General features: G+C 38.9%; 2 protein-coding genes and 1 long non-coding RNA gene across 10 annotated transcripts in view; 1 reads left to right on the top strand and 2 right to left on the bottom strand.

Moving 5' to 3' along the window:
• Positions 1 to 21,564, top strand: part of LOC135336778 (uncharacterized) — a 171,751-nt gene that overhangs the window by 144,584 nt on the left and 5,603 nt on the right. For 2 of the 6 annotated variants that reach the window (XR_010394934.1, XR_010394933.1), the window contains exons 1-2: positions 20,998 to 21,241; positions 21,487 to 21,562. The gene's annotated coding sequence lies outside the window, so the exon portion shown is untranslated. Of the gene's footprint in view, positions 1 to 20,996; positions 21,242 to 21,486; positions 21,563 to 21,564 lie in introns of those variants that run through there. The other 4 variants (XM_064532634.1, XM_064532633.1, XR_010394932.1 and 1 more) reach the window with 3 other exon arrangements.
• Positions 1,933 to 9,813, bottom strand: LOC135336866 (uncharacterized). 3 transcript variants are annotated; one of them, XM_064532736.1, is made up of 9 exons: positions 9,636 to 9,813; positions 8,715 to 9,476; positions 8,268 to 8,364; positions 7,353 to 7,551; positions 3,896 to 6,049; positions 3,564 to 3,801; positions 3,138 to 3,191; positions 2,655 to 2,985; positions 1,933 to 2,233 (listed from the first exon to the last, which is right to left on the bottom strand). In XM_064532736.1, the coding sequence occupies exons 5-9, from the start codon at positions 5,168 to 5,170 to the stop codon at positions 2,230 to 2,232; spliced, it is 1,902 nt and encodes a 633-aa protein (XP_064388806.1). In that variant the 5' UTR covers positions 5,171 to 6,049; positions 7,353 to 7,551; positions 8,268 to 8,364; positions 8,715 to 9,476; positions 9,636 to 9,813; the 3' UTR covers positions 1,933 to 2,229. The 3 variants fall into 3 exon arrangements, with proteins under 3 accessions (XP_064388806.1, XP_064388805.1, XP_064388807.1); XM_064532735.1 differs by having other exon boundaries at positions 7,353 to 7,523; XM_064532737.1 differs by lacking the exon at positions 1,933 to 2,233 and having other exon boundaries at positions 2,903 to 3,038; positions 7,353 to 7,523.
• LOC135336925 (uncharacterized) lies at positions 12,905 to 15,515 on the bottom strand. The gene is made up of 4 exons (XR_010394981.1): positions 15,357 to 15,515; positions 14,973 to 15,134; positions 14,783 to 14,888; positions 12,905 to 13,164 (listed from the first exon to the last, which is right to left on the bottom strand). It is a non-coding gene; the product is annotated as an uncharacterized LOC135336925 (long non-coding RNA).

Genomic DNA, 21,564 nt, shown 5'->3' with positions numbered 1-21,564 from the left:
AATAACACGATTGCATGTGTATGCATTAAATCAACAGAGCTGATAACATCTGGTGGTTCGTACCTCAGAGGTATCAGGTTGTTCTGGCGTTTTAATTGCATGCATGTATAACTTTTTTTACAGTTTGTTCTTGGATGTACATTATTGATGGAAATTAATGCGTTGCTACATGAATGTATATACTGCATATATTGATTGACATGCATGCATGACACAACTTAATTGCAGCATTGTAGGACGTTTAAACTTTACCGTTGTTTGATACAAAAATTGAATTATGTAATTTTATGCAATGGAATTTTGGTGTACTTCAATACACTAGATTCATTGCTTTAACAACTAGGAAAAATGCTTGCAATTTTGGGCTTGACACAGATACTTAATCTAGTGATTTGTAAAGGCAACAGAACAGAGGTATCAGGTGTACATGCACATGCAGAGGTGCACAAGTCAAAAAAGTGCGCCCGAAAGTAAAGTAAACAGGTTTGCCATGCATGCACATCGAAAAATGTTAATCAAGAATGATATTAGGCAAATCTCTGTTTAGATCAATGCATGCAGAAATAACTTCCCACTTTGGAAGTAGATTATTGTGCTTGCATGTACATATCTCTATAGCTAGTTGTCAATATGAGCTGTTTCAGCTAACTACATAGACTTGTTCATTGACCTTTTAATTAACTGCTGATGAGACATGCAGTGGCTGACTGCCATATAGTTGAAACTTGTAGGCGATCTTCGAAGGCCGATCTAATCGTTGCTTTTATAGATTCTTGATTCATAGGTCATTATATACAGTACAAATTTATTTTGCATCGAAGCTCAAAGCACGGAGTGAATGCTCTACTGTTCATACCCTGTGCGTGCATGCTCAACATGGCTGTGCATGACACAACTTAATTGCAGCATTGTAGGACGTTTAAACTTAAAGTTTACTGTTGTTTGATACAAAAAATTGAAATGCAATGGAATTTTGATGTACTTCAATACACTAGATTCATTGCTTTAACAACTGGGAAAAATGCTTGCAATTTTGGGCTTGACACAGATACTTAATTTGGTGATTTGTAAAGGCAACAGAACAGAGGTATCAGGTGTACACATGCAGAGGTGCACAAGCCAAAAAAGTGCGCCCGAAAGTAAAGTAAACATTTGCCATGCATGCACATCGAAAAATTTTAATCAAGAATGATATTAAGCAAATCTCTGTTTAGATCAATGCATGCAGAAATAAATTCCCACTTTGAAAGTAGATTATTGTGCTTGCATGCATGTACATATCTCTATAGTTGTCAATATGAGCTGTTTCAGCTAACTATATAGACTCGTTCATTGACTGCTTTTAATTAACTGCTGATGAGACATGCAGTGGCTGACTGCCATATATATAGTAGGTGATATTCGAAGGCCGATCTAATCGTTGCTTTTATAGATTCTCGATTCACAGGTCATTGCGGTACAAATTTATTTTGCCTCGAAGCTCAAAGCACGGGGTGAATGCTCTATACTGTTCATACCCTGCATGTGCGTGCATGCTCAGTATGGCTGCATGTGCATGTTTGCTTTATGCTGGCTAGCTCTTGCTGGAGTGTATATATGGTAGATCTAGTCTAACGTGTCTACCCTAGAGAGATTGAAGAATTCTAAATGTCACGTCACAACTTGAAAGCCTAAAGAATTCACAAAGCAACAATTAAGTGGACATGCAACGAAATGAGATTTCGGCATATATAGCACATGATGTGATTGCTGCCCATGTATATATCCACCCCTGGAACTAAACCTTCCATTTAAGATATATAAAATTGTCGAAATTCAAAAATTTGAAGGATTTTGGCATACTGTGCATCTAACTTTCACATACATTAAACAAGAATTGTATAATCTACACATAAATGTACAATTGCAAACTTAGTTAATAAGTTTCCATAAAATTGCACCAAAATCCAGTTATACAAAATTATAATGTGGACTGTACAAATTGGTACAGATTCGTTCACTCAAATCGAAAGTGTACAAATAATTATGTATATCCTTCAGTATTGAAAAATTAATCTAAAATTATTTACACTTTATATCCTGTTTTTTCTTCGAGAATTTTGAATGTCCATAAAAGAATACAAAATTCAAAGAAAACATATGCGTGTACGTAATTACAAGTCTTATATTAGTAGCACGAAACTACGATTCCCCTCCTTTCATGCACATGCATGTAGTGGTCCAGATCCTTCACCTATAAAATAAAATGTACATGAATATAATATTATGTACAATGCGGGTAATTTCAGGGGGGAAAATATTCGTGGTTTTATAGAATCCCTAGCTGAGTACGAATTTTAACCATGAATGAAGCAACCTTGAGTATATACCTTTATACCTTCAGTGCAAGCCACAGAACCACGAACTGGCTAAATAACAAATATTTTACCCCCCCCCCCCCGGAAATTACCTGCTATACAGTAGGATGCTCAAAATTAACCTAAATTTATTTACACTTTATATCCTGTTTTTTCTTCGAGAATTTTGCATGTCTATAAATAATAATGAAACTTTAGTTCAGACGATTAAAACGCGGAGATACACGGATGGTACTTCGAGGGTACTTCCATTTCCAATCCCTCTCTACGCTATCCATGATTATACATATAACTTACTTGTATAACAAATTGTGTGTCACACAAGCCGTGTGTATGCTACGAATTGCTTTCCCATCCTTCATCTCCTTGGCAATTTCTACCAATCGAAAATAAGTGGCTGTCGAATGAGATGGATTATCAAAATCAATGCCTTTACATTTCCATTTCTTGAGAGCAGCATAAAATTTCCCTGAAACACTTAAAAACGTCTGGGGATTTTGATCGATATCCTCAATCTCAGTATCACTGAGGCCGAGCCTGTGCTTGTAATTTCCATAGCAGGCAATCTCAGTAGACAGCTGGAGAAGAGCTTCATCCGAGCACTCTTGACTCAACTGAGCTGTAGTCGCTGTATCATTATAAAGATATGTATGCTTCATGAGCTATAGAGTGACATCATTCCTGCATTAATGACTTGTAAAGTACGTATTCTGTATATAATTATACTGAGCTGCAGTGAAAGATGGAGCACTCTATATGTACATGCGTACAATCTGATACCTGACTCAGTAGTTATTTGGGGGACATCAGTAGTTATTCCAGTTGCTTCATTAGCTGTGTGAATGATAGCATAAGAGTCCCAATATAGGCTATACCGGTATTACCGTATATATAGCGAGTAATTTTCGTGGGGTACAAAATTTCGTGGGCAAGCTGACCTCCACAAAATGTTGATGTAGGCGTGGCTTACCGGGACGTATGAATGCAGTGCAGGCAACGAGACTAAACAAAATTTTTACTCACGAAAACCACCATTTTCCGATAAACGAATTTTCCTACCCCATGAAAATTACCCGCTATATACTCAGTATATAATCTAGACCTAACTCCATGAAGCTGGTTTGTGTATATAACAACATATCCCACAATTTCATGATAAAATTACCAAACCAACCATCACATAATAGAAACTTATAGTTAACTCACTCATCTCTTCTTTGTAGATAGCTCTGTAGACAGTGAGGGCCACTGCTGTTCGTGTCTCCTTCACCTCACACTGGTAATGACCAAAGTCCTTCTCACTCACACTCTGAAAGCTGAGAATGTTGGGCTCATCGGTTGTCGTGATCTGATGTCTGGAGCCCTCTTTGGTCCAGTGGAAGGAGAAACTATCTTCAGCGAGCTTTAGCACCTCTAGTTCTGTGCTGCTTCCTGGTAACACGTGCTGTGTGAGAAAATTTAAAGCATGATGTGCAATCCTGCCAACTTGTCATAATAGTATAATTATGTGCATTATAATTATGTATACACGCACTGACTTTTCCCAGCCAAACTTGCTGATCTTTTCTGAGAGTGACAGCTCGCTTTGAAAGATCACAGAGAAACCTTATTCGTGATTTGCTGGAAAGAGCACAGAGATGGTTGACGTCATGTTCAGTACAATCCTTGGCACAGGGACATTGGAATGCAATTTGCATAGTAAGATGCTGGTACAAGCACTTGAGAGTGTAAAGGATCGCTGAGAGCACGTACGAACAGATGTTGTGAAGAGAAGTGTCATGGTCGTCTCGAGAAACTCGAATTTCGTAGCTTTTTTCGTGTGAGAGCAGTGTAACTTCATGAACATCATCAACAGAAAATGAGACACAGTTTCGTTTAACACCATCTTCAATCAACTCCCACGTCAATCCGAGAATTCCACGAGGGCCTTGAGAAACTAGCTGAGTGATCAGCACACAGAAGACTCCTGTTGGTACGTAGCCAAAACTGAAAGTGATGTGGAGCGGTCCTGGGTTGTTGGCGTCTGGTTTTGGTGGGTTGGTCAGTTTGTCTTGTGAAGCACAGTCAAGGACAGCTGGCATCAGGTAGGTGATTCGAGTGACATTTGGATCATTGACATCGTTGTGGACAATCTCAGAGAGGAGGTTGAGGTACCGCAAGAGTATGATGAGTTGCTTGGCTGGGATAATCTCTCCTTCTTTCAGCATCTCTGTGACCTTGGGACCAATGCAGTACTTGATGATGGCCTCCAGTGAGAACTGCCCCATCTTGATCAACTCTGCTCGCTCAAACTCAGTAACATAGCCTTTTGAATGCAAGGTGCGTAAAGCGACAAGGATCAGTTGGCTGATGCTAGTAAAGATTACTTCAGGGGTGCAGAACACATGATTTTTGAGCCAGCCATCGTCATCATTGGGAACATTCCTGTAGTACATGAAAGTGCCTATATTGTGAAGATACCCCAGACAAAACCTGGTGTCTTCTTCATCCATCTCCAACATTCTCCCAATTTCCAGGCAGTGTTCCATTGATACAATTGAGTACTCCCTCCGCAGAAGCGCGCCTAGTAGGAGCCATTTCGGCTTGATTGGCAGGGACGCATTGCTGAAGTGAGAAGCAAACACCTTGCTCATGAATTCCCTAATCGGGCCAATGTCAGACTGTTCTGTTCCAGCAAAGTTGTCCACGGCAAAAAATGAAGATTCGGAATCTGACGGAGGACATACCAAGATCTCGGCAAACTTTTGAGTAGTCCTTTTGAGAGCATCGTTGACCTGTTTGATTTTCTCTTTCGGATTCTCCAATTTGTCCATGTGAGTACCGATCAAAGCTGCCAGGACGAACCTGCTGGAAATTTTTAAACTTCTCACTCAATTTTAAGGTTTTGTACAAGGCATCCCCTCGAGAGACGTGATGAACACTAGCAATTGAAGAAAGAATTTGAGAAACTGTGGCTTCCACTGTGTGCGCCGCTTTGTATGGGGTGATAATGGTGTCGTCTCGACTGAAGGGAATATCGTAGGGCTCGTCAAGTTCTTTGCTCAAATCAAAAAACACTAGATACATGGCTGGACCATTTCTCAGGGCTGGTAGCATTTCCAGGAAGTCTGGCTGACCTCCAACATCATTGATGTTTAGCAAGGTGCTGCTAAGAAGACTAGCCATTTGGGAGTAGTTTCCGCTTTTTATCAGCTTTTGCAGTCGATGCTTGATTCGTATCAGCTTGTCTTGTTTGTTTGATATTTCTTGTATTTTAGTGCCTGTTTTTTCTTGAAGTTTTGGTTGAGGTTTTTCAGAAGAAATTTCCATTTCTTTTGAAGTTTCAGAAGTTGGTTTGTCAATCACAGATATATTTTCCTTGTTTGGTACATTGTCAATCTTGTTAGCGTACATGTAGCCAAAAACGACCTTTGCTTCCTCATCCACGTCTTCAGAACAAACCCATTCCGTGGCATCCTTATTCATGTACGCGACCACTTGATGACAATTGGCGAGTAGTGTACTGCATGGCTTTGCCTTGTCTCCTGCTGAACTGATGTTTTTGTAAACTTTAAGCAAACGGTTGAGTGTTGTTGTTTTTCCCACCGATGGTGGCCCAACAAGAAGGAGCCCGAGATTTTGCATAGTGACAGCTTCTTCATCAGTCATCAGATCGTCCAATTTCTTCAGATATTGCTTCTGCTCTCCAATCACTGCACGATTGAAAGTATGCAGCTAGGAAGCGCAATAGTATAACCATACGTGCATCCATTTATGTGCATACATAGATTATGAAACAAGTATACTATTATTTGTTGTGTAAGAGAATACCTATGCACCGTAACATCTAAATATTGCAGAGTGTTTAAGACAAAGTAGCATATACAACAGAGCGTAAACTTGCAATTGTTTATCTATAATACTCTAGGGAGACTCGGCATAGCATTAATTGGATAGCATTAATTGGATCTTCCACTACAGAAGACCCCTCTACTCGATGGCCGGATACAGTAGTCAAGCTATAGTATAAGACCGACTATACTATATATATATAGGTATATATATGTAAGGACAAAATGGTGGCGGGGAATCCCTTCTATCGGGAAGCATTGGTGCTGCTAATTATAAGTAGGCCCTGATAAATTAGCCCCCCCCATTCTTATTAAAAAATATGCCTATTATTCCCTAACAATTTGATTATTATTGAAACAAAAATTGATGAGATGTAGACATAAACACAGCATAATAATATGCTTCCCATGCAGTATTATCTTGTTGACTGGATTATTATACTGATCCAGAATATTCTCCTTAAGCCATTTTTTGCCATGAGGAGGGCGTTATGCAACACTTATGAATTACAAAATCGACGTTGCTGCCTATTATTTCCAATTAATAATTATACCATACAGTGGGAAATTTTTAGGGGTGCAAATGTTCGCTATTTGGCTCCAGGGATCAGCCTGAGCCCTCAGCAGGAATGTTTGTGGTTTCTAATATTCGTGTTTTAATGCCAGGAAACCACACAAATAACTTTGCATGTGAAATACCGGTGCATGGGAGTTTCTCCCATTTTTGGGTTAACAGTCTGCCCTCAAAAAACGCGAAATTTTGAACCTTAATTTCTGCTGAGGGCTCACAAACATTTCCGCTGCTATTATATTATTTCCATGCAGCATACTAAGCTATCAACATTATATAAATTAATTTGAGGGAATTATTATATACGCTAACATGAAACAATTCATTATCACAAAAATATACTACAGTGGAACCCCTCTATAACGGACACCTTTGGGGAACAATGTTTTGGCCTTTATACAGAGGCGGCCTTTGTTGCATGAGAGGTTGTTTTGTACACAAACTGTTCATTTGGGACCTGGGTGCATGCCTGGCCGTTATATAGCAGCTGGCTTTTATTCGGAGGTGGTTGTTAACAAAGGTCCACTGTACATAATTATGCCACTACACAACTAATACTATATAGCTATATATAGTACTATATAGTACACCCACCTTTATCGAGGTTTTGTCTTAGGTTTGCAGCTAGTTCTTCGTGTCCTTGCTCAAGAAGGCAGTGTACAACTTTTTCGTACGTCTTTTCACCAGTCAAAGCAAATCCTTTGATTTTGTAGTCTAGCAGCAGCTTTTCTAGAGCATCACAGTCTTTCTCAGAAAATGGAGTGCCTGAAAACACAGTCATTCTTGCACTAGACTGTCAAAAACCAAATATACATTCCAAATACATTCAGCAACACTAGCATCGTAAGTGGGCCGGAGTCTATATTCGCTTTTGCTGACACTTCCAACACAAAAAGTGGTGTGAAAATATAATTCATTGGCCTAAGTTAATACATGCACTCTCGATGCTACTTACATTCATTGTCAGAAGTAGACAGATTGAGGGACCCTAACCCTAATAACGTACCGTAAATACAGTTCAAAGAAAGCAATCTATGATAGTAAAGTATACAATTATGATACTGCATGTCCTTGTTTTAGGAAGAGGACACAGCTCATGATATATACACAAACAAACAGGATGAATTGGCTTTATACAGCCACTCCTTATACATTCAATGTTCATTTTAATAAGCGTTTTTCGGAAAGTTCTCGTGGATTTATATTTTACTTAATACAAGCTAATTAATGAAAACTATCTGATCACAATAATGATTTTATAAGCAGTAATATATATAGTGACTTAATTTGTCCAGCTCTGTATACTAACCATATAGTACAATGTATGGTTTCTCCATATTATATCAAAACTGAATAATCTGAGTAACCAAGAGGCGAATTAAGCTGCATGGACTTCGATCAGATTATACTCTTGTGTAACTATATATACCACTATAGAGGCCATGGTTTAACTATATAGGATCATGCAGCATGCAGCATAATTATACAATCAATACAATTTATCCCTACCAGTTGTATCTGGTTGTATCTGGTTGTTCCCCAGCACTGGGTGTCTGTTGATCCGGGAGAGGGCCAGAGGTCACAGGAGAAGAAATGAGATTGGTATCTGATATGTACAAATACAGTAAGTCTAATAGTATATGTAGTTAAATTCTAGTCTCATGAATCAGCCGCCGTTCTTTTGGGGTTCCAAAGAACGGCGGCTGATTCATGAGACTAGTTAAATTCATAAATCAGACACAGGCTAGGACTATCGATGTGCATGTGATCATAATTATGATTAACCTCAATCAATTTGATACACAACATCTGGCGTCTAAAAGTAAGGCTTTCATTCACTGAGGTGATTCTCGCCAAAATAGCTCTTTTTGTGCATGTGAGAGGTGTATTTTTGAGTTGCCAATTTTGTTTGAGAGGTGTATTTTGTGAGAGAGGTGTATGTACAGCTTAACTCACAGATGTCTATGGCAGATGGTCTCCTCCACATGTCTTTTTACAAACAACTGTCGATAAGCTTTCTCAACCTGTGTGTGCAAGGGATCTGGGAAACATGGAAAGATCTATCCTTGGCTGATTTAATCGTCTCCAGCTTGCGAACAATCTGCACCATAATCACCTCGAGGGAAAACACATCCAAACCACTATTGAATTCCAATCCGAGAGATGGATACCCCCTGGCAACGGAGCTAAGATTATAGGATTCGAGGAGTCGTGATATGCATGCCAAAGCCGGAAATCTTTGCAACAGGCACTGGTCGTATAAGCTTCAGCAAGACGTTATTGTCATGGAGGTCACGGTGGAAAATCTGCTTGCTGTGAATGTAGGCCAGACCACAAGCTATGTCTTTGGAAAGGCTAATTTGGCTTTCACTATCTATAGTGAGGGACTCTTCATCAAGGCCGGAGAGATAAGATCCCAGACTGCAGTCCATTAGCTCAACAACGAGGAATGCACCACATGATTGAGGGTTGTTAGTGGTTGACAAATACTGAACAACATTTGGGTGCAGGAGCGACTTGAGAAATGTACACTCAATATCAAATGCTTTGCTAGCTTCTTCACTTTATGAGCAGGGATAGTTTCCTGCATCTTCATAGCAACCTGATGCAGCACTTTGACTGCACAAATTTCCCCCCTGTAACTGCCTTTGAAGACTTCTCCAAAAACAAGTTTTTCGTCTATGTAAACAGTTAAATTTTCGTGACGATTTGGGTCAACTATAAAAATAATGTTGTTTGTGCGTGTGTGGGGGGAGTATAGTGTCTGTGAATTGAAATAATTATCATACATGATAATTATTATAGCAGCTATAAACCGCTGTGTAATTACATTCCATGCATGCATGCATTGCTTAATATATATATATAGGTGCTTACTCTCTGACTTTAACTCAGTACGAATGCTTGCACCAGTTGTAGACATCTTTCTTCTAGAATAAGGGAGTTTGTCAAAAACAGCTATTATTATAGCTATAGTAAGGCTACTAGCTAAATCAAAATCATGCACAGTAAACACAATAGTGCTGCCCATGCAGGTGCTGCCTGCATGCACTCACTAGACTGGCTTTTTGGTTATAACAGAAGACAATCTAGTGCATTTGTGCATTATAAGCAGGCAAAGTAGATTCATCAGTCCCTTCATATGGCTTCTAGTCTTCCCTAAAAATTCATTATTAAGCTGTGGCCTAAATTAATGAGTTACACCCAGCCACATGGCAAAATTACTGTATTTGTGGCTTTATCCTTTACTGTTCAAATTGTTGTAAATTTTACAACAACAATCTGGGAGGGAGCGTGCTATCAACTTGTGAATGTTGCATGATATTGGATTCTGTGGCAGATTGGATAGTATCATGAATGCGATTATCCTTTGAAGTTGTGCTGAGCTGTTCAATTAGGACACTTAAAAAAAAAAAAAAAAAAAAAAAAAAAGGTTTAAAACAAGCTATACAGCATGTAGGACTGAGTAAGTATCCATTGGTAGACCCTCTGGACTATCTTGGTAGCCATAGAATATTTTCAAAGAGGAAGCAGCAAGCCCTTTGTGTACACAGGCACTTCACAAGTGGACACAAGCTCTACAATAGTCTACATGCTTGCTAAGCAGCTTAGTTGACCAGAGTGCAGCTTTTAAAGGCCACATATACTTCCATCGAGGCAGCAGCAAGGCATAAAATCGATGGTTAGTTTGTGCACAGCCATTGACCCACGCCCATCTCTACAAACCATAGCCACTTCATTGGGGGCGGCGATAACATCAAGCTAATTTGGTGGGTTGGGCTCAGATGCAAACTAAAGTGATGCAAACTAAAGTGACAGAACTGTTCCAGGTTGTTCCAGATTGTGTGCGATTGAACGGGAAAGGGTTATGTTGCCTAGAGATTTTCACCATTACATTGAATGTGAAATGAGCAAAATGTAGCTTGAACAGAACTTGGCACATGGGTTATTATAACTGAAGTGATCCTGTACCAGGAACAATCTATGAATGAAACAGGGTCACTGAAGTAAAAAGCATACTTCTCTGAGACTCTGGGCAGGCTTCTTTGGTGTGATCCTAATCCACAGTGCATATATCTGTAGACTGTAGTACTGTAGTACCACTACCTGTTCTCAAATGTTTCAGCATGCCTCCGTATGGTTTAATTTTATTTCCGTCTCCTGAGTTGCTGTGCTAGACAGTTAAGTCATACATGATAATAACATCACTACATGCACTGCATAATATCACTCTTCTGGTTTCAGTTTATAATCATGTCACCAGCCGAGGGTTTGCACTTCAGTGCTCTAGTTCTAAAGTGACTCAAGTTACAACCATCACCAGCAGAGGAGCAGAGGACCTGATCACACTCTACCTGAATAATGATACTGACATTCAATGGTTTTGATGCAATGTTCTGTATTTTTTTTTTATTTTTTTTTTTATTTTTTTATAATAATTCAGCATATAGCGTAGGATAACACAATTAGCTAGTATAGCTAGATGTAAAGTGCATCCTAAACAGAAAATATTTAAATACACTGACAGTAACAATATCTTCTATATTGTACTTACTAACAAGTTTATTCCATAAAGTTACAGCGTGTGGGAAGAATGAGTATTGGTACATTGATGTTCGAGATCTAATTGGTACCAGGGAGAGACCATTAACTGAGCGGCTATTGTAGACAATCTCTCTTCTTTCAACCGGTGGGTTGGGAAAGTCTATCATGTCATGAAAAATTTTGTACAAGTGGCACATTCTTGCAACTACTCTTCTTGTCTCCAGACTTGTAAGGCCAGATGCTGACAGCAGTTCTTCCTGCTTTAGATCCCACTGACCCAGACACACTCTCATGGCAAATCTCTGTACTTTTTCCAGGTTTTCTATATCACTTTTATAGTGGGGACTCCATACTTCTGAAGCATATTCCATATGTGGCCTCACAAAGCTTTTATATAGTTTTAAGAGAGTGGATGGAGATGCATTGGTTGAGAACCTTCGATAAAGTAGACCAATTAGTTTTCTTGTTTTGTTACAAATGGTAGTAATATGAGTAGTTGATAGTATATCATTGTGCTCTCACTTATAGCCTATAAATAGCGAGAGCACAATGATAATTATACTATGTCTGAACATCTGCATCAAAACCATTGTATAATTATTCAGCAGATGTTCTGTACGGGTGTGTTTTTGGTGCCAAAGCAAGCGGTCAAAACAAATATGCAAGCGGTATTAATCGTCATGCAAGCGGTCAGAACCAATATGCAAGCGGTATGAATGAACGAACATGCAAGCGGTATGAATGAACGAACATGCAAGCGGTATCATCATGCAAGCTGTCAGAACCAATATGCAAGCGGTATCATCATGCAAGTGGTCAGAACCAATATGCAAGCGGTATCGTCATGCAAGTGGTTAGAACCAATATGCAAGCGGTATCGTCATGCAAGCAGTCAGAACCAATAATTATGCAAGCAGTATCGTCATGCAAGTGGTCAGAACCAATATGCAAGCGGTATCGTCATGCGAGCGGTATTGTCATGCAAGCGAGTCAGAATGAACATGCAAACGGTAAATGTTCATGTCTTGAAAGCAACCAGCCCCAGATGTCTTTTATTTGAACGCCTGTCACAGGAGTAAAAGGTCAGAGAACCCTGACCTTTGTACTCCTGTGACAGGTTTTGATCATGACCGTGTGCTGGAGTGATCTCATTGGCTTAAAGCATTAAGGGGATTGTGATGGGCGTAGCCATTGTCACAGAAAATGTCCAGAAATGGGCGTGGCTTAATTTGCTTCCATCTTGAGTGGCAAAGTCACATGATACACGGTTCTGACCACTTGCATGAACATTACAGTTTACATGTTCATTCTGACTGCTTGCATGACAATACCGCTTGCATATTGGTTCTGACCACTTGCATGACGATACAATTGCTATTAAATAGCTATAGTAGGCTAGCTTTATGTGATGTAACTTTGACACCTCCACCGAGGCCTCAGCGCGTGCACCCGTGGTGCTTTTATATTAATAATATAAAACTGCTTGAATGTTAACGCATGAAATTGCATGTATATCGGTGTCCCGATTTACTCATGCTTTACTTAATTGGTCTCACGCTGCTCTATTAACCCAGTCTGGATTAAGTTGAGAATAGCAATAATTTTAAATTGTCGCAATATCTCAATAATTATATAAACTGAGTTACATAAGTCTATTATAGTTAATTAATATCTACACATTCAGGTACATGCATTTCTACATGTAGCACTACTAACTATATAGCTGTGTTTGAATCTCAATTCTAAGTAGTTCTTGATGTTGTGACTGCTTAAAACAGTGAAGACAGAGTCACAACTATTCCAGTGATCACCATCATTGGTACGGCAACGGTAGACGCAGCACCACTGACGCCAGGGCAAACTGTGAGATAAGTAAACGATAGTTAAACTAAAGCACTGAGGTGATATCATGGCTGTTTATGCACATGAAATTATATCGATCTATATAGATGCCAGACGACTATATACCGTATAATTGATGTATAATTGCAGCTAAGGGTTGGTAGATTATGCTCGAGATATTACCTATAACTATTCTTTTATGCTCAAGCTAACAGTCTGTTATATTCTTTTCAAATTGCCTATTAAATCGGCTATTATTCCCACATTATTCTTCCAAACATAATTATATAGACTCCATGTCATCGCACAAGTATATACATCAAACTATATCTATAACATATAAATTATATGGCCTATAAATGTTTGTACTATGATTGTACTGACCTCTATTTCCAAAACCTGCCTATTATTTTTATCATTATGCCAGCATAATTCTCACCAAAAAATGTGCCTATTATGTTCGAAATTATGCTAACATATAATCAATCAACCCCTACCTAATTGCAGCACCGACGCCACCACAGAACAAATTATAATTCTGAGTGGCACATCTTTTAGAACACAAAAATTGCGTTTAGCCCAGCTGGCGCCTAAGTAGTATGCATGTGGTGGCGCTTCATGTTCTACACTAGCATAGCCTCGGTCACAGGCAAACTTTTTTTAATAGAACAAAGTTGAAACGGCCTAGCTATAGAGACATCTCGGCTGGGAATGAGAGTATATACACTAGAGAAAATGGGCATGGTCTCACTTGCTAACTTGCTAGCTAGCTGCATGCACCGTTGAGATCGAGAGCTGGCTCCCACATGCTCGTGAACAACATTCATGCGTTGACTGTAGCTAGCTATATATAGCTATGGGTTATAGCCTCGATTCCAGGCTGTTTAATTATAATGTGGCCTAAAATCGAGTATATATAGCTATGGGTCAGACTATACTGTTCAAAGTGTAAATATCCAGGATGATTCATTGTCTTGATGTTTAAACAATCCTTTCTATATAAAATTACAGCAACGGTTATATATAATTATATAGGCGCTTTTTTCAGGGCTTCAAAAAGTATGCTGATGCTGACGTGCATGGCGCCGTAATATCCATTACAGTATAATTATATATACAATATGCAACTAACATGGGGACGGAGCAATCAGTAAAAAATAAATTGACTTTAGTGATGCATGCGTGCATGTTTATGCAATGTGCACTAAGCCTGAATCTATAGGATGCATGGCCTGCATGGAAGACTCAGCTAAGAAGCCTTCCTCCAAGATACCAAAAAACACAATTATATATATACAGTGGGTAATTTTCAGGAGGGGAGCAAAATATTCGTGGTTTTCGTCAGACCAATGGGCTATACTATAACTCGTGGCCGTCCATGCACGCGCCTTAGTAACTTCAGTGTTTATATATACTATATAGGTTGTCCTATTTATATTAAATCAATCTGTATTATTATAGCTATAGCAGTTTAATGAATATTGGTTGACTATAATAATTATAATAATGTCATGCACGCTATAATATCCAACATAAAAAGTGCATGCTACATTTATAGTTGGCATAAAATTATACATCACTCCTATATATATAGTTGTATTTGATAAGCATGCACATGCAGTATTATAGAGACTTACTTTCAGTTACGGGGTTAGGTGACACATTACATGCGCCGTAAGCTGCTGCAAAATCACTGATGCAGGACAAATCACAAATTGCTCGGGGATTTGATGGGTCAACATTCTAATATTTGGAGAAAAATGCATCAGTTAATTGACATGTATGACTAATACAAGATCACATTATAGTAATGTGCAAATAACTTACACCAAACATGAGTGCACAGGCTAGCAGACCCTGGTTTCCCAGTACTTGCTCATTGAAGCATTGTTGTTGTTGTGGATTTAATGTTGGGATTTCTGGCAGCTCATTTTGACAATGGGAAGCTGCAAAGCAAGCCACAAGTACGACGAGCACAATCTTCATTGTCTGCAAAAGAAATGATGGTTGAATCACATGCATGCTGCATATAATTATATACATGCACTGCCAAAAGACCAGTATATATTATAGTATCGTAGCTATAGCATGCAAATATAATTATATGTACACTGTATAAAGAATGATGCATGATAAAACCGTCATTTGAATCTAAATCAGTTTTACAGCTATAGTGTTTATATATACGAATCAATTCACGAATTTCTTTACCATGTTGGAGTGTTCGATTTGGTTCCAGAGAATGAGTAATTTCTTCTTAACTTGATGAAGCTGGTTAGTCTTCGATGTTGGAGCTGATGGTTTGTGATTTGTCTGTAAAAAATCGCTCATTATAATTATATACTTCTGCATAGGAACTGGAATCGAATTTAAAACTTTCTGATTGAGATTGCTGGAATAGGAATTAGAATGAGACTTCCCATTGCGTAATAATTATAATATACAGATAATTCATTTTTAAATTTATGAGCCGATGGGAGAGCATTTTTATGGCACATGTGTCACTGAATAGCACGTCGAATCCTTTGTGGGTTCTGAACTATGAAGTTCTTTTGACAGCCTATAGGATTTGTTACGTCTTCAGCTATTGTGACGTAAGTTTGGGGGAAGAATCCTAATTGTACTCTTATAGGTTATTGATTAACAAGATAATGCATGCTATATAGAAGTGCATGTGTGAGAACTTATGAAATGAAAGCACCCGCAGCCTCGGTGGAGGTGTCAAAGCTACATAACATAAAACTACTAGCTATTAGCAATAGCTTTAATTTTATGCACACATTATATTCTGATGAACATGTGTGCATTAATGGTGCATGCAGGTAGAATCCAGAATCACAGAGAAACTCAAAGAGTGGGTAATGATCGGCCATGATTGTTGTTAAAAAGGATCTGAGATGCCAAAAAGTTAACTAGCAAGAGCTTTGTAGCTCTCTTTTCACTCTTGCAGCTACACTAATAGCCGGTCTAGTGCAGAGCTAACTACTAAGTATATAGAGTAGCAACACTCCATGGACAAGTTTTTCTACGCACTCTTTTGAAAAGGCTGCAATGGCATTCCAAGTATTAAAGCAAAACTACATGTAGGCATAACTCGAGAACAAGCATTATTTTGCAAGCCCACAAATTAAAATCCAAAGCAAAAATGACTAGAAGCCTATAGAAACTCTTACTTGTACTGCACTTCATTGATCCTTGAGCAACATAAATTATACAAACACAAACACAGTCGTGTAGATCGTATATACCTTGCTTGCGCATGCACACCGAGGTATAGATCTAATAATCGTATACTCAGTATGCAAACACAGGCAGAATAGGAATTGGAATGAGACTTCCCGTTGCGTATTGTATACAGATAATTCATTTTTATTTGTGAGCTGGTGGGAGAGCATTTTATGACGGCACATGTGTCATAATAGCACATTACAATTGAAGTAACTTGACGATCGCATGATACTACTGATCAGGAAAATTCTTTACTATAGGCTATCTTCACCTGGTTACCCTGCTAGATGGTATACAATGTAACATCCTATGTGGGTTCTGAACTATGAAGTTCTTTTGACAGCCTATAGGATTTGTTATGTCTTCAGCTATTGTATTGTAAGTTTGGGGAGGAATTCATAGTTGTTAATTGTTAATTGCTAGGTTATCAATTATCAGGATGATGCATGCTATCAGGGCCGTAGATAGCTTAGGTTTGCAGGGGTGGCACTGTTGGTACCACAGCAAGTTGGAAGTTGCCATGCATACTCAGAGGATAATCAGAAATAACAGTTGACCTTTTGTTAAGTAAAAATTGTCAGTTGTTATTTTGCCACCCCTGCAAACCTAAGCTATATCTACGGCCCTGATAGCATGCATCATCCTGTTAAAATTGATAACCTAGCAATTAACAATTAACAACTACGAATTCTCCCCAAACTTACAACACAATAGCTGAAGACATAACAAATCCTATAGGCTGTCAAAAGAACTTCATAGTTCAGAACCCACAAAGGATGTGCTATTATGACACATGTGCCGCCATAAAATTCCCACTAGCTCACAAATAAAAATGAATTATCTTATCTGTATACAATACGCAACGGGAAGTCTCATTCCAATTCCTATTCTGCCTGTGTTTGCATACTGAGTACGATTATTAGATCTATACCTCGGTGTGCATGCGCATGCGCAAGCAAGGTATATACGATCTACATGTGTTTGTGTTTGTATGTTGCTCAAGGATCAATGAAGTGCAGTACAAGTAAGAGTTTCTATAGGCTTCTAGTCATTTTTGCTTTGGATTTTAATTTGTGGGCTTGCAAAATAATGCTTGTTCTCGAGTTATGCCTACATGTATACTTTTGCTTTATAATACTTGGAATGCCATTGCAGCCTTTTCAGAAGAGTGCGTACAAAACTTGTCCATGGAGTGTTGCTACTCTATATACTTAGTAGTTAGCTCTGCACTAGACTGGCTATTAGTATATAGCTGCAAGAGTGAAAAGAGAGCTACAGTCATATACATTGTATTGTCATTTACAAGAAGATACTCATGTAATAAGATAAACATTATTGTAGCTATAGATGCTTTGTCTAGTAACATAGTAACAGAACTAGAATGGAAGAGAGAAGCTCTAGAGTATTTTTGGCTTTGTTCGAGAATACAGTAGACTCTCGCTATTCCGGCTCCCTGAAGTACGGTCACCTCGATATACCGGCCATTTGGCTTGGCTCGGAATGCTAGCTATTATTATGTTTACTGCACAAAACTCAACCTGAAGTACGGCCACTCGTATTCCGGTTACCGGCCAGTGCTGGCTGTCCCAAGCTACAAACTTCTACAAACGACTGGACTCCCTCCTAGCAGATAAATGGGACTAACCCTACAATACCACCTTGCACTGGCTAAGATGCTCCCTCTCTTTCAGCCTGCTCAGGTCTGCCATTCAATGCATACGTGGCGCTCGTTCATCAAGAGGCCACGCTATGAAGATATCACCTATGGACCTGGTTATAGCAGAGGCCAGCTTGTAAAAACTAACAAACTAACTGTTCATCTCATGCATGTACACACTATTTTACATACACTGTTCTTTGTTTATTATTTTATTATTTTATTATTAATTTACTTGCTTCCACCATAAAGGTGTATTAACCGAAAAAAAAATCATACGTGTTTACGGCCGGATATGACGTTTTGGGTGTGGTTTAGCAAATAAAATTGAATTACACTTAAATAGAGAACAAAATGATTCATTATCCTACATTATCCTCGAGACAAGAACCGCAAAAGTAGTCATTAGATTCGAGGTAAGGTAGTTTTTAAGCCGCGGCTATTTCCTGAGCTGCAGCCACCTCGCTATTCCGGCCAAGCTGCATGGGAGTCTACTGTAGTATAGGAGGCGCTCGTTTCTTGGGCAGTGTGCTGTACTTTTTGCTGCAAGGCTGCATGGGGGAGGAGGAAAGACGCGCCGAAATAAATGCGGGGGCGTAACGCGGCCCCATTTTTTCAGTGCTCTTGAGCACCTCCTGCTTCAATCTCTAGAAACGCCCCTGTACACTATAGCTGTAAAACTGATTTAGATTCAAATGACGGTTTTATCACGCATCATTCTTCACGAGTAGAAATTAGTTTCACACGTACTCTGTGCGTAGGTTGATTGTTGTTTGTTCATGCCGTAACACTGTGTGTTATGGCCTATATTTTCAATACAAAAATTTGCAATTGCCAGGGGGGGAGCGAGTGCCCCCCTCTATGAAGCCCTGCCTAACAGCTCAATCTCTCTGCCCTCTAGCCACCCTCCCACACATTTTCAAGGGTGACTGTTTTTTTGTGGGGTTTTGCAGTTCTATGTTTTTTATCTGCAATAACGTGCAAACATTACATCTCTCCCCAACAGCTCCAGCCCTGCCTCCAAAGGACAGTGTACATATATATTTGCATGCTATAGCATTAACACACCGAATTTTTTCCTAAAAAAAGGTCATCACTTTTCATAACCAGTCTCACGGCATGCTACGCTGGAGAGTTTTTAGCCTTCATAGTCACTGAAACTGCACAGATAAAGCTTCGCAGGACTAACAAGGACTAAATTAAAGGTAAGTGAGAAATGCATGTGAAAGCTAGTAAGAAAGGAACAACTTGCTAACTAGCTATAGTTGCTTGAGCCTCCCATTGCACTCACTTTTTTCTCAAAGGGGGGTTCAATTGAACCCAAAGAACCCCCTCTGGATCCGCCACTGATTACCTCCGTGTACAGACATGTTCAGAAGATTCTAGATACAGCCTCTAGTCGCTAGAACCCGTTTAGTTTATCTCTAAAACATAACTTCTGCCGCACAAACTTATACTCCGGCACTTTTACTACAATCGTCTGCCTAGGCTTTGGAATGGCCTACCTTCGATAGATACTTCACTCTCAAGCAAAGCTATCAAGAAGCAAATCAAGGAATTCCTGTGGCTGCAATTTCGGCTAAATTTTGACTCTGATAATCCCTGCTCGTTTCACTTTAAATGTCCCTGCAACAAGTGCCCAGTTTAAACTATATATAACTATGTATTAGAATTATGTGTTAGTATAGCTATTTATGGTAACCTGTCTCTACAGGCTTGCCATCGGCATATAATGCTGAAAAATCATATTGAATTGAATTGAATTGAATAATATAATTATATTATAATCTATAAGCTTAATTAACATTATTTTTATCACATAGATAAATGTATAAAATAATTCCAGTCCTGCATGTCTTCTCTTCTTGAACTTCTCTTGCTTCTTGATGTTCCTCTTATAGGTATTTCACTTTCATTATTGGGGAGTAAAATATATTTCTGTCCAACGATACATGTATTATCTTCAACAAGATTACAGGACGATGACAAATTTATCAACGTCACATAAATCTTATCATTAATGTACTACTGTAATAAAAAAGAAAGGGAATCAAAACTAAAAAACATTTGCAATGTGAACGTTGCTATAGGATTGCCAGGAAAAGAAAAAGCGAAGAAACAAGAAATTCGGCGAGTGCATAACTCCAATCCGTTACAACGTCATGAACATGTACCGTCGAGTGGCCTACTGTTGATAAGGAATTTTAGAATCAAATACAGGTTGGGTAAACCAGTCATTGCGAATTCACCTTTGCAGGACAGTGAATAACATTTAATAACATGGACTAACATTTTCTTTGTGTTCCTTCTACTGATATAAAAGAACACACTGAGAGTACAACAGTACTCATTAATTGTTGTAGAAGAAGTAGTTTTAGATGTTAGCCTCCTTCACCGGCCTTCATAGAAAAGAAGCATGCATGCACTGTCAGGGGACAACATCATAAACACATTACTATATAGCCTGCAAAAATGCAAAATCATCACTATAATTGTTGAGCTCTTTCTTGTATAGACTAAGAACTAGACAGGCTAGTTTAGTTTGAGAGTTAGCTATTGTTGGGAGACAGGCTCCTATACTTATCCTAGAGTACAAGTTGACTTGACCCTTTGCAACAATTCTTAGTGAGTTTAGACAAAATACAACAACAAACCGAGGAAGATAGTGGGTGATGGCAAATACAAAAACAAGGGGGCAGGGCCAGAGCAAGGGGCCCTGCGCACAACAAATGAACAAAACAACACATTTACCACAAACTCATTAAACTATGAACCTAGTAAATATTGCATAACATTAAGTAATTAAACACCTAGCTTGTACACATCAACAATAATTATTACTTGCAATGTGATGAAAGGATTGGCCAGAAAAAGTACCAAAACAAAAATAATAATTATAGCTTAAATTTCTTGAAACAGTACATATGAATGACGTAGCCTCGATCCCAGGCCGAGTTTTCGCTTTTATAACGGTTAGGCGAACAACTAGGCCTGGTACTAGTTGTCTCAGTCGTTTGTCAGATTCTGACGAATGGATATTCTCGTTCACTTTCGTGACATTTATATTCGTGTACTATCGTGTACTAGAAGTCAGTTCCCATTTTATCATTATTGGGAATGGCTCTTAGCTGAAGCTTCTCTCTTCTCTGAAGCTTATTCTGAAGACTGAACAACAAGGGAAGAGGTATAAAGCTTTGTCAAGCTTGTTAAGGTCAGATATTTTTGTGTGGGCCCTATGGCTATGCTATCAAGTCTTGTTCATGTTTGGCAAGATCTACCCGTAGGTAGACTATAGTTTCATCATTAATATGGTGGATCAAGTGAAGAGTGTGAGCCAGAGAACTTGGTGCTGCCATCATCAGCTCATCGACAATGACACTATAACCTGTTTAATACGAGAAATTTAATATGTATAGATTTATATACACGTATTTAGAATGTCTACTCTCTGTACAGGAGCAATGGCTAATATCCAGCTATCCCAACAGTGCTCCTCTTGGCTATACTAACGGACGAGACTGGACAGTTTGAGGT

The sequence above is a fragment of the Halichondria panicea genome, chromosome 6 (genome assembly GCF_963675165.1).
Source record: "Halichondria panicea chromosome 6, odHalPani1.1, whole genome shotgun sequence".
NCBI classification, from domain to species: domain Eukaryota; kingdom Metazoa; phylum Porifera; class Demospongiae; order Suberitida; family Halichondriidae; genus Halichondria; species Halichondria panicea.
This window is presented reverse-complemented; position numbering and strand designations above follow the sequence as displayed.

Bases quoted from the DNA above. Each gene is read 5' to 3' on its own strand.
- LOC135336866 (XM_064532736.1), bottom strand. From the start codon at position 5,170: ATGGACAAATTGGAGAATCCGAAAGAGAAAATCAAACAGGTCAACGAT. The intron at 3,802-3,895 runs GTCAGTGCGTGT...TTTCTCACACAG, and splicing joins AGCAAGTTTGGCTGGGAAAA to CACGTGTTACCAGGAAGCAG. The intron at 2,986-3,137 runs GTATCAGATTGT...ATAATGATACAG, and splicing joins CCAAATAACTACTGAGTCAG to CGACTACAGCTCAGTTGAGT.